This window comes from Ornithorhynchus anatinus, chromosome 4 (assembly GCF_004115215.2).
Source record: "Ornithorhynchus anatinus isolate Pmale09 chromosome 4, mOrnAna1.pri.v4, whole genome shotgun sequence".
Classification (NCBI taxonomy): domain Eukaryota; kingdom Metazoa; phylum Chordata; class Mammalia; order Monotremata; family Ornithorhynchidae; genus Ornithorhynchus; species Ornithorhynchus anatinus.
The window spans coordinates 54,949,453-54,961,586 of NC_041731.1; the positions used below are offsets into that span (position 1 = coordinate 54,949,453).

The 12,134-nt window shown below is 44.7% G+C and overlaps 1 protein-coding gene across 3 annotated transcripts in view; it reads left to right on the forward strand.

Annotated features, from left to right (window-relative positions):
* The first annotated feature begins 9,374 nt into the window (after positions 1–9,374).
* Positions 9,375–12,134, forward strand: part of LRRC69 (leucine rich repeat containing 69) — a 54,835-nt gene continuing 52,075 nt past the window's right edge. The window contains exon 1 of one of the 3 annotated variants that reach the window (XM_029064217.2): positions 9,375–9,645. In XM_029064217.2, the coding sequence (XP_028920050.1) occupies positions 9,466–9,645 (180 nt within the window). In that variant the 5' untranslated portion in view covers positions 9,375–9,465. The remainder of the gene's footprint in view (positions 9,646–12,134) is intronic. The other 2 variants (XM_029064218.2, XM_029064215.2) reach the window with 2 other exon arrangements.

Consider the following 12,134-nt stretch of genomic DNA (forward strand, 5'->3'; position numbering starts at 1 on the left):
CTCAGTCTCGCTTTATCTTGTCTAATCTAGCTCCCCCTCGCTTTTTCACAAACTAAAACTTACAAATAAATGAATGAAAGTTGATGGTTCCCAGGCCTGTGAAGGGAAGCAAAATAGAAACATTGTCCACACTGGTTTGATCAGGGGTCGGTTTACTTCTCTGATGCTGGATGAGAGGCTTCGTAAAATGGCAGCGGCCGATCTCTGCCCGGCCTATAAAGATAGTCTATTTGGAAAGCCTTTAGAACTGAGACTTGAATTAGAAGAATGATTGTGAAATACTGGAGAGGTGGAAGCCAATGGAGGCCGGTATATAATGGTCGGATGTTTCAGTTGAACAGGAGTGGGTGTCTTGATCAAAGCTGTGGGGTATCTAATCGTTTCACACCCTACAGAACAATAGCAGGAGAACTTGCCTTCTCCCCCTTACATTTCTCCCTCCCACTGTATGGTAATTATTGAAACCCTTTCGTTCAGAGAATGCGGCTTAGAAAAGCAGTGTGATCTAGAGGATAGAGCAACAGCCTGGGAGTCAGAAGGACCTGAGTTCTAATCCTGGCGCTGCCACTTACATGCTAGTGATGTTGGGTAAGTCACTTTTCTGTACCTCAGTTACCTCATCTGTAAAATGGGGATTAAGACTGAGTCCCATGTGGGACAGGGGAGGTATACAACCTAAGGATTCATTTAAACGTAGTTATTGAGTGCTTACTGTGCAGAGCACTGTACTAAGCACAGGACAGTGCCTGGGACGTAATAAGCACTTAATAAATGCCATTAAAAAGAATCAGTAACCCACAAGCTATGGGAGTGGCCAACAGAAGGAACTTGACCTAGGAATCTGAAAAAAAAAACCTACTTAAATTTGCAGGATCATGTGTGAAATTTCTACGTTTCCATATTTTTCTCCTATGTCAAAAGAAGCAGCATGGTGTAGTGGATAGAGCACAGGTCTGGGAGTCATAAGGTCATGGGTTTTAATGCAGCTCCACCACTAGTCTGCCGTGCGACCTTGACCTTGGGCAAATTCACTTCTTTGTGCCTGTTACCTCATCTATAAAATAGACTTTGAGACCCCATGGGACAGGGATTGTGTCCGACTTGATTTGCTTGTATCCACCCCAGTGTTTAGTACGGTGCCTGGCACATAGTAAGTGCTTTCCAAGTGCCATCATTTTTATTATTATTAGTTCATCAATCTCTCAGGCCTTATAATCTAATTCTAATCTATCAAGGGGAAGATAGCTTTTTTTAGACTGAGAGCCCATTGTTGGGCAGGGATTGTCTCTCTGTTGCCAAATTGTCCATTCCAAGCACTTAGTACAGTGCTCTGCACACAGTAAACGCTCAATAAATACGATTGAATGAATAGATAAATTCAGTCGAATTATACTGAGTGCTTACTGTGTGCAAAGCGCTGTACTAAGAGCTTGGGAGAGATCAGTTCCCCTCTGTGTAGTCAGGGGTGAGAAATCCCAGAAAGATGTGAGAGAAGATGGTCACAAGGCTCAGAACTACAAAGAGCCCTCCTTGTTTTGGGATAGGCAGAAAGAACTGAGGGTTCTGCTAATAAGGTAAGTCGACTTCCTTGGCTCCCTGGCCTGCAAGATTTGCTGAAATGCCAAGAGCAAGAGCTGTGACTTTTTTCGTTTTTGTTTTTTTGGTTTCTGGCATAGGAGATGAGAGTTCACGGGGCTCCCCGGGAGTCCCAGAATGAAACGGTTTGGAGAACTACTGCTCTTAGTTAATTCACTCGGTTTCCTAGGCTAAATCCCCAGGTTTCCATAACCGAATAAACCTATAAAACATTTAATATTCAGACTTTGAACATGGGGTTACCATGACTTTGAAAAACATCTCACCCTTTCGCAACTTGCACAGTCAAATACATCACTAAATATTTAAGGGGATCTCAGAGGTCCAGTGCGATATTTTGGAAGTGTACGTGTGTGTGGTAACATATCTACAAAGCTTGTTTTAATTCTCAAAGGTGGTAACTGGCTGACTTTCTGGGGTATGTTGGTTTGTTTTGCTTTTCTTTTGCCAAGGAGATTACTTATCACCTGATTTATTGTATTTTGAAATTCTGGTATTAAAGTCAATAAGGTTGTTGATATTTCAGTTTAAAACCTTCTTCTGCAATGACGGGTGAGTATTAGTACCACTTTTATTCAATGGTATTTATTGAGCGCTTACTATGTGCAGAGCACTGTACTAAGCACTTGGAATGTACAATTTGGCACCAGATAGAGACAATCCCTGCTCATCGATGGGCTTACAGACTGTGACAATACCCCTGTCCTTTCTCTCACAAGCCCATAACCTTGGCATTATCCTCAGCTCATCTCTCATAAAAAAACCCCATATGCGGTCTCACCAAATCCTGTCGGTTCTTCCTTCACAACATAACTAAAATCTGCCCTTTCCTTTCCATCCAAACCGCTACTATGCTGATCCAAGCACTTACCCTATCTCACCTTGATTACTAGATCAGCTCCCTCGCCCAACTCCCCTGCCTCCCGTCTCTCCCCGCCCCAGTCCATATTTACTCTGCAGTCCAGATCATTTTTCTAAAAAAAAAATTTGTCTACTTTTTCCCCACTCCTCAAATGCCTCCTATGGTTACCCAACCACGTACCCATGAAATAGGAACCCCTTACCATCAGCTTTAAAGCACTCAGTCACTTTACCCCATCCTATCTCACTTCACTCATCTCCTAATACAGCCCAGCCCCCACACTTGGCTCCTAATAGTAATAATGTTGGTATTTGTTAAGCGCTTACTATGTGCAGAGCACTCATCTAAGCGCTGGGGTAGATACAGGGTCATCAGGTTGTCCCACGTGAGGCTCACGGTCTTCATCCCCATTTTGCAGATGAGGGAACTGAGTCCAGAGAAGCGAAGTGACTTGCCCACAGACACACCTGACAAGTGGCAGAGCCGGGATTCGAACCCATGATCTCTGACTCCCAAGCCCGGGCTCTTTCCACTGAGCCACGTTGCTTCTCTAATGAAGCATTCTCCTGTAATGAAGGTGTTAGAGTAGCAAAGTGGCTTAATGGAAAGAGCCCGGGCTTGGGAGTCAGAGATCATGGGATCTAATCCCACCTCTGCTACTTGGCAGCTCTGTGACTTTGGGCAAGTCACTTCACTTCTCTGTGCCTTAGTTACCTCATCTGTAAAATGGGGATTAAGACTGTGAGCCGTACTTGGGACAATCTGATAACCTTGTATCTACCCAGAACTTAGAACAGTGCTTGGCATATAGTAAGTGCTTAACAAATACCATGATTATTATTATTATTATTATTATTAATAATAATAATCCCAGCTTGCTCACTATGCCTCAATCTCATCAATCTTTCCACCGACCCATTTCCTACATCCTTCCTGTGCCCTGAAACTCCCTCCCCTTCCATATACACTAGACCACCACTCTCCTCACCTTCAAAGCCTTATTCAGCGCTAGTACAGTGCCTGGCACATAGTAAATGCTTAACCAATACCGTAATTGTTATTATTATGGTCACATCTCCAAGAGTGCTTCCCCAGTTGAGGCCTCTTTTTATTATTGTTATTACTAATAATAATCGTGGCATTTGTTAAGCTCTTACTGTGCGCCAGGCACTGTACTAAACACCGGGATGGATGCAAGCTGATCGGGTTGGATACGGTCCCTGTCCCATGTGGGGCTCATAGTCTCAATCCCCATTTTACAGATGAGGCAACTGAGGCATAGAGAATTCATTCGATCATATTTATGGAGTGCTTATTGCGTGCAGAGCATTGTACTGAGTGCTTGGGAAAGTGCAATACTGCAATAGACAATCTCTGCCCACAATAAACTTACAGTCTGGAGGGTGGGGAAACAGACATCAGTACAAGTAAACAGACAGTAAGACATCGATACAATTAAACAGGCATCAAAGAGAGCGAAGAGCAAAGAAAGTGAGTCAGGGTGACGCAGAAGGGAGTGGGAGATGAGGAAAAGTGGGGCTTAGTCTGGGAAGGCCTCTTGGAGGAGATGGGCCTTGAGCAGGGGTTTGAAGGGGGAGAGAGCGTCAGGCGGATTGGAGGAGGGAGGGTGTTCCTGGCCAGATGTAGGATGTGGGCCAGGGTTCGACTGGGACGGGCATGATGGAGGCACAGCGAGAAGGTTAGCACCAGACGAGTGGAGTGTGCGGGCTGGGATATAAAAGGAGGGAAAGGAGGTGACGTAAGGGGCAAGGTGACGGGAGAGCTTCGAAGCCCAATAGTGAGGACTTTTTGTTTGATATGGGGGTTGATAGGCGACCACTGGAGATTTTTGCGGAGGGGGAGTGAAATGCCCAGAACGTTTCCGTAGAAAGATCATCCAAGCAGCCGAGTTAAGTATTGTCTGAAATGGGGAGAGACAGGAGATTGGGAGGTCAGAAAGGAGGCTGTGCAGTGATCCGGTCAGGAGAGGATGAGAGACTGTACTAATGCGGTAGTGGTTTGGATGGAGAGATAAGGGCTGATCTTGGCGATGTTGTGAAGGTGAGACTGGCAGGATTTGGTGATAGATCGGATATGTGGGGTGAATGAGAGGGCGGAGTCAAGGATGACACCGAGGTTCCAGGCTTGTGAGACGGGAAGGATGGTTGTGCCGTCCACAGTGATGAGGACGTTCGGGAGAGGACAGGTTTGGGAGGGAAGACTAAGGAGCTCTGTCTTGGACATGATGAGTTTTAGGTGGCAGGAGGACATCCAAGTAGAGAGGTCGTGAAGGCAGGAGGCGATGTGAGCCTTGAGGGAGGGAGGTAGAACGGGAGGAGATAAAGACATGTGACACCACGTAACAGCTTCAGGTGAAAGACACTACAGGCCTGCTCTTCACCCCAAATTCACCATTGAACTGTATTTATTGAGCACCCACTGCGACCAGGTCAGTCAATCATATTTATTGAGTGTTTATTGTGTGCAGAGCACTGTACTAAGCACTTAGGACAATGAAATATAACAATAAGCAGACACATTCCCTGCCCACAACCAGTATACAGTCTAGATCACGGTACTAAGTGCTTGGGAAAGGACAATATAACAGTTGGAATAAGTTCCTGCCCACCAGCGCCTTACAGTTCAAAAGGTCTAATAATAATATTTGTTAAGCGCTTACTATGTACAAAAAGCACTGTTCTGAGCACTGGGGGGAACAAGGTGATCAGCTTATCCCACATGGGACTCACAGTCTTAATCCCCATTTTACAGATGTAGTAACTGAGGCACAGAGAAGTTAAGTGACCTTGCTCACAAGCTTACAAGCGGGCGGAACCAGGATTAGAACCCATGACCTCCGACTCCCAAGCCTGTGCTCCTTCCCCTGAGCCATGCTGGACTTCTCTAGGAGTCCCAACCAACTCAAACCACTCAAAGTCAACAGAGTCAAAATTGCTGCATGAGGCAAACTGGTAAGCAGCTAAAGTAGAACTTGCTTTGATATCAGTGGAAATACGCAGGTGAATTTCCTCAAAAGAATAGATGGAATTTCAATAAATCTCGGTCACTGATCTGAAAACCTAACTCGAAAAAGAAACTACATGGCATTATCTTATGTTACAATACAATTATAAATGTAGTCTGCTAAAGGAAGAAACGGGAAACAATTAGCTACAAAGACACCATTGTTTACATAAAATATGTCCCTTATTTTTGCTAATTTATTACCCTGGGTGATTTCTGTTTTAATTACAAGATGAACTTGCCAAATGAATAAACGAAGCTCACTGTGTGTTTCCATAGTCTGTATTTTTCAAGTCAGGTTGGTTCCCAGGCCTGCCAGTTTGCAAAATTCGGTAATTTGCAGAGGGTCTCCTCTGTCATTAGTGGGAATTAGCCCGATTCTCTTAGGTTACATGTTGTTTAAAATCATCATTATCCCTCTATTTGTAGAATTAAAGTCTTCAGATATCAGACCTGCTATTATTTATCATTTTCATAGCACTTCATCTTTCTAAAGTGCTTTTTACTTCTTAGTTAGGCCCTTTCTCCATTTCCCCATAGAAAGGTCAATCTGTTTCACTAAGAAAAAATACAAAGCCCTCATTTATTCTATGTGTTCATGGCTCAGCCTGGACCTACCTACCATTTATCTCCAAAACCCTTCAGCGAATTGGCTGCACTCACTGTCAATTTTTCTCTCCGATTCTTTTCTTGACCCCCTTCAATCTGGCTTCCTCCCCCTTCACTGCGAAGGAATCACCCACTTAAAGGTCACCAATGATCTCTTTCTTGCCAAATCCAACAGCCTCTACTCAATCCTATTCACCTTGGCCTCTCAAATGCCTTAATCTCTGTGGACCACCACGTTCTCCTGGAAACATCCAACTTGGGCTTCATGGACACTGTCCTCTCCTGGTTCTCTTCCTATCTCTCTGGCTGCTCATTTTCAGTCTTTCACAGGTTCCTCAACTGCCTCCAACCCTCTAACTGTGGGAGTCCCTCAAGACTCAATTCTGGGTCCCCTTCCATTTTCTTTACCTACACCCATTCCCTTGGAGAATTCATTTGCTCCCATGGCTTCAACTACTGTCCCTAAGCAGATGATTCCCAAATCTACATCTCCAGCCCTGATCTTTCTTCTTCTCCACAGTCCCATATTTCCTCCATCCTTCAGAACATCTCTACCTGAATGTCCTGGTGAGACCTCAAACTTAACATGTCCAAAAGAGAATGGGCGGGGGATATGTTTGCTAATTCCGTTGTGTTGTACTCTTCCAAGTGCTTAGTACAGTTCTCTGCAAATAGTAAAAGTTCGGTAAATAACATCGATCGATGCACTGATTGATTCCCAACCAAACTTGTCCTCCCCATGACTTCAATATCATCGTGGATGGCACCGCCATCTTCCCTGCCTCACAAACCCATTACCTTGGCATTATCTTCAATCAATCGTAAAAGAGTTGTAAACTCATTCCCTGCCCACTACGAGCTTATTGTCCAGAGGGGGACAGACATTATGAGAAGCAGCATGTCCAAGTGGATGGAGGCAGGAGGAACTGGGTTTTAATCTTGCCTCTGCCATTTGTCTGCTCCGTGACCTTGGACAAGACAATTTCTCTGTGCCTCAGTCACCTCATCTGTAAAATGGGGATACAGAGTGTGAGCCCCATGTGGGATGAGGATAGTGTCCGACCTGATTTGCTTGCATCCACCCCAGGGCATAGTACACAGCCTGGCGCACAGAGCTAAAAAAAAAACCCATCATTATTATAATAAGAATGATGGTATTTGTTAAGCACTTACTATATATTATAAACATATTAAATTACAGATATGTCAACTGCTTTGGAGCTGAGGAAGGGATGATTTGGTACAAATCCATGTGCAAGGGAAATGGTAAAGAGTTTTCATTTGCAGAGGTGGATGGCAACCCCTGGAGGTTCTTGAGGTGTGGAGAATGGAGGAACATGAGTTAAATGGCTTTAGAAAGATCACCTGGGCAGCAGATTTAAGTATGGATTGCGGTGGGTAGAGACAGGGAGAACAGTCAGGAGGCTGATACAGTAATCAAGGTGGAATAGAATAAGAGCTTGGGTGAATGAGATAGATTGAAAGGAGAGAAAAGGGTGGATTTTAGCGGTGTTAAGAATTTACAGATGGATTGAATATGTGGATTGAATGAGAGATGACTCTAAGATAATGTCATGGTTATGGACTTGTGAGGCAGAGAGGATGATGGTGCTGTCTTCAGTGACAGGTAAGTCACCAGAAGGGCAGGGTAAGAATGGGAAGGTGAGGAATTCTGTTTTGGACACACAAAGTTTGAGGTATCGACGAGACAACTGAGTTGAGATATCCTGAAGGCATGAGGAAATGCTACGCTGCAGAAAAGGAGAGAGATCCATTCATTCTAAAGTATTGAGCGCTTACTATGTGCAGAGCACTGTACTAAGCGCTTGGAATGTACAAATCGGCAACAGATAGAGACAGTCCCTGCCCATTGACGGGTTTACAGCTAATCCAGGCTAGAGATTTAGTTTTGGAATCTTAGAGACTAGAAGGGGACCCAGAACTGAGCCTTGAAGGGACTCCAACAGTTAGGGGGTGAGAGGCAGAGGAGGAGCGCTCTAAAGAGACTGAGAATGAGTGGCCAGAGAACTGTAAGGAGAATCAGGAGAGGACAGTGTCAGCGAAGCCGAGGTTGGATAGTGTTTCCAGGAGAAGGGGTTGGTCAGAGGTGTTGAAGGCAGCTGAGAGGCCAAGGCGGATTAGGATGGAGTAGAGGCCATTAGATATGACAAGAAGGAGATCATTGGTAACCTTTGAGAGGACAGTGACACTGGAGTGAAGGGAGTGGAACCCAGATTGGAGGGGGTTGAGGAGAACTAGAAACAGTGGGTGTAGACAACTCACTCTGGGAGTTTGGAGAGGATTGGTAGAAGAGAGATGGGTGATAAGTGGAGGGAGCTGTGGAGCCAAGGGAGGAAATTTTTTTTTTAGGATAGGGGAGACATGAGTAGGTTTGAAGGCAGTGGGATAGAAGCCATTGGAGAGTGAACAGTTGAAGATGGCAGTCAGGGAGGGACGGAGTGGCTACTGTACTTCCCCGACCAAGCCCTTATTTCCCTTATTCCCTCTTCCTTCTGCGTTGCCTATGCCCTAGGATATGCAGCCTGTAAACACTTGGTATCCAACCCACCCTCAGCCCCACAGCACTTATCTACAAACCCGTCATTTATTTTAATATTCGTCTCCCCCGTAGACTGTAAGCTCTTTAGGGGCAGGGAACATGTCTTGCAAATCTATTATAACGTATTCTCCTAAGCGCTTAGTACCATGCTTGGCACACAGCAAGTCCTCAATAAATATGATCGACTGGCTATCTAACGTGGCTCAGTGGAAAGACCCCGGGCTTGGGAGTCATAGGTTCGAATCCCGACTCTGCCACCTGTCAGCTGTGTGACTTTGGACAAGACACTTAACTTCTCTGTGCCTCAGTTACCTCATCTGTAAAATGGGGATTAAAACTGTGAGCCCCACGTGGGACAACCTGATCACCCTGCATCTCCCCCAGCTCTTAGAACAGTGCTCTGCACATAGTAAGCGCTTAACAAATACCAACATTATTATTATCAACTAAATCCCTATGGTCCCATCTTAGATGCTTTCTGACTCGATGGTCTTTGAAAATTTAGGGGAAGACCAAACAGTTTCTCCTGTTTATACCTATGAGAACTGGCTGGTATATTGTCGATATAGGTCAGTACAAATTAAGCCGAAATGTTTACAGTCTTCTTAGCCAGTATTGTCGATTGATTTTTAGATGGAAAATTCTGGCAGCTTTTGGCCGTTCTCTGGGGCAGTGGTCATCATAGCATTCTATCCTTTCCATGGCAGCATTGTCTGTGTCCAAAGATTCTGAGATTGTTGCTGGAGGGTTTGGTTTTACCTGAAGATGCCAGGCGCCCTCACCTTGGCCTCATTTCCGGCCTCTTCTTCAAGCCATGGGTGAAAGGTTGCTGTTGAGAGCCCTGCGGAGTGGAAAATCAAGGACTGTCATCCTGAGGGGGAAGAAACTTCAGTGCATACCCCAGACATTGGCAAAACTCAGTTTGCTCCGAGTATTGGACCTGAGGGACAATTTAATCTCTCATCTGGGCCCCGGATTCAGCAGCTTGACTCAGGTAAGTGGCAGAGCGTTCTTTTTTTCGGGCTGTGGACCAAGATTGGGTGAAATAAGGAGTGATGGTCACAGGTTTTTGACTATACAGAGGTATCAACTCTAGAGGGAGGTGCTGGGTGGCAAAGATCATAGGCTTGACGGCAGACCAGCTCCCCTTCTCCTTCTTCCCCCCAGAATCGCTGGAACATTCTGAAAGGAGAATGGCCTGTCTGCCAAAAGAGGGAGAGGTCTACCCACCCCTGTGGCATATCCAAGTTTTCCCGAGTGAAGGGAAGTTAAGCGTTAATAAATACCATAAACCCCCCACCCAATTTAGTCATATTAATTTGTCTCCCCCTCTATAAGCTCGTTGTGGGCAGGAAAAGTGTCTACCAACTCTGTTGTATTCTCCCAAGTGTTTCCTACAATGTTTTGCACATAGTAAGTGTTCAATTCATACCACTGATTGATTGATTGATTGATTCAGTCATGATGTGACCCTCATAATCCTTGCTTTGAAGAGGTCCTGCAGGGTTGAGCCATTTAGATGCGAGATGGAAGGCTCTGGGAAGGAAGTTTTGGGGGAAGAGGGGACCTAAAAATAGAACTGAGAAGTGCTTTCAGATGAGGATCATTTTTAGCAGGGACTTTGTTTATTCATCCAATTTAGTCCACTCCTTGTTCTGTATTGGTGACCAGAGTTAAAGAAGTGAATGATTAGAAGAACATCAGTGGGAGAGATGGATGAAGACCTTTCTAAATATGAACTTTGGGGTGGCTTTAAGTGGGATAGACCTAGTAACTTTTGGTGGAATAGTAGGTTTTTCCTGATACTATCCACCAGGGTGATCTGTCTTAAAATGTGGATTGAATAATATATGTGAGGTAGCTTTCCATCAGAAAAGATGATGCTACAGGCGAACATTATCTTCGTGTGAGTGATGACCAGTCATTTCAACCCTGATAAGGATCATTCTATTGTATTGCAGTTTTAATGCTTGGGACTTTTTCATTCTGCCTCTTAGTCAATCAATTAATGCTATTCACTGAGCACTCACTGTCTGCAGAGCACTGTGCTAAGCTCTTGGGAGAGTACAAAGTAATAGGGGAAGCAGCGTGGCTCAGTGGAAAGAGCCTGGGCTTCAGAGTCAGAGGTCATGGGTTCGACTCCCGGCTCTGCCACTTGGCAGCTGTGTGACTGTGGGCAACTCACTTCACTTCTCTGTGCCTCAGTTACCTCATCTGTAAAATGGGATTAACTGTGAGCCTCACGTGGGACAACCTGATTACCCTGTATCTACCCCAGCGGTTAGAACAGTGCTCTGCACATCGTAAGCGCTTAACAAATAACATTATTATTATTAATAGGGTTGGTGGACATGATCCCTGCCTGAAGGACCTTACAATTTACTGTAATCTCAAAATGATCCCACAGAGAATCCACTCTGACCATCCTTTACCATAGGCAGCACATAGACTGCGGTCCCTTCATCACACAATTTCCTGTTCTCCCAAACTATTGGAAACCGACTGGATCTGATAGACCTTGGCCAGTTTTAGAATCTAAGATAGCGGCTTCAATTTGAAGACCTCTATTTATGTTCACCGTAGAGCTTCCCTCCCATGCCAAATTGACTTTATGGAGGGCGTTTTTAAGAATTTTAAACAATAGTAATGTTTGGTGTTTAAGTGCTTACTATCTGCCAAACAGTGTGGCCTGGGAAAGACCATAGGCCTGGGAGTCGGATGATTTGGGCTCTAATCCCAGCTCTGCAACTTGTCTGCTGTAAGACCTTGGACAAGTCACTTATCTTTTCTGTGCCTAAGTTTTCTTATCTGTAAAATGGGATTAGGACTCTGAACCCCATGTGGGACATGGACTATGCCTAACCTGATTAGTTTGTACATACCCCAGTATTTAGTACAGTGCCTGCACAAAGTCCCTAACAAATAACATAAAAAACAAAAACCTCTGGGATGCAAAGTAACCAGGTTGGATATAGTCCATCTCACATGGAACTCACAGTCTAAATAGGAGGGAGAAAAAGTATTAAATCCCTATTTTACAGAGAGGCAAAGAGAAGTTAAGTGACTTTACCAAGATCACAGACCCGGGAAGTTGTAGAAGTGGGGTTAGAATCCAGTTTCTCTGACTGTGTTTTGTGCTCTTTCCAAGTAGCATGCACTAGGGGACAGAGCAGGTGCTTGGGAATCAGAAGGACCTTGGGTTCTAATCCTGACTCCACCACTTGTCTGCCAAATGACCTTGGGCATTTCACCTCACTTTTCTGTGTTCGTTACCTCATCTGTAAACTCCATGTGGGACAGGGACTGTGCCCAACCCAATTTGTTTGTACCTACCCCAGCACGTATTACACTGTCTGGTACATAGTAAGGGCTTAACAAGTACTACAATTATTATTATTATTCGCTAATTTTATCTTTTAGTTCTGATGAGTTTCAATCGAGCAAGTGACCTAATTGATCTTCATCTATTTTCGTATTTAAAGC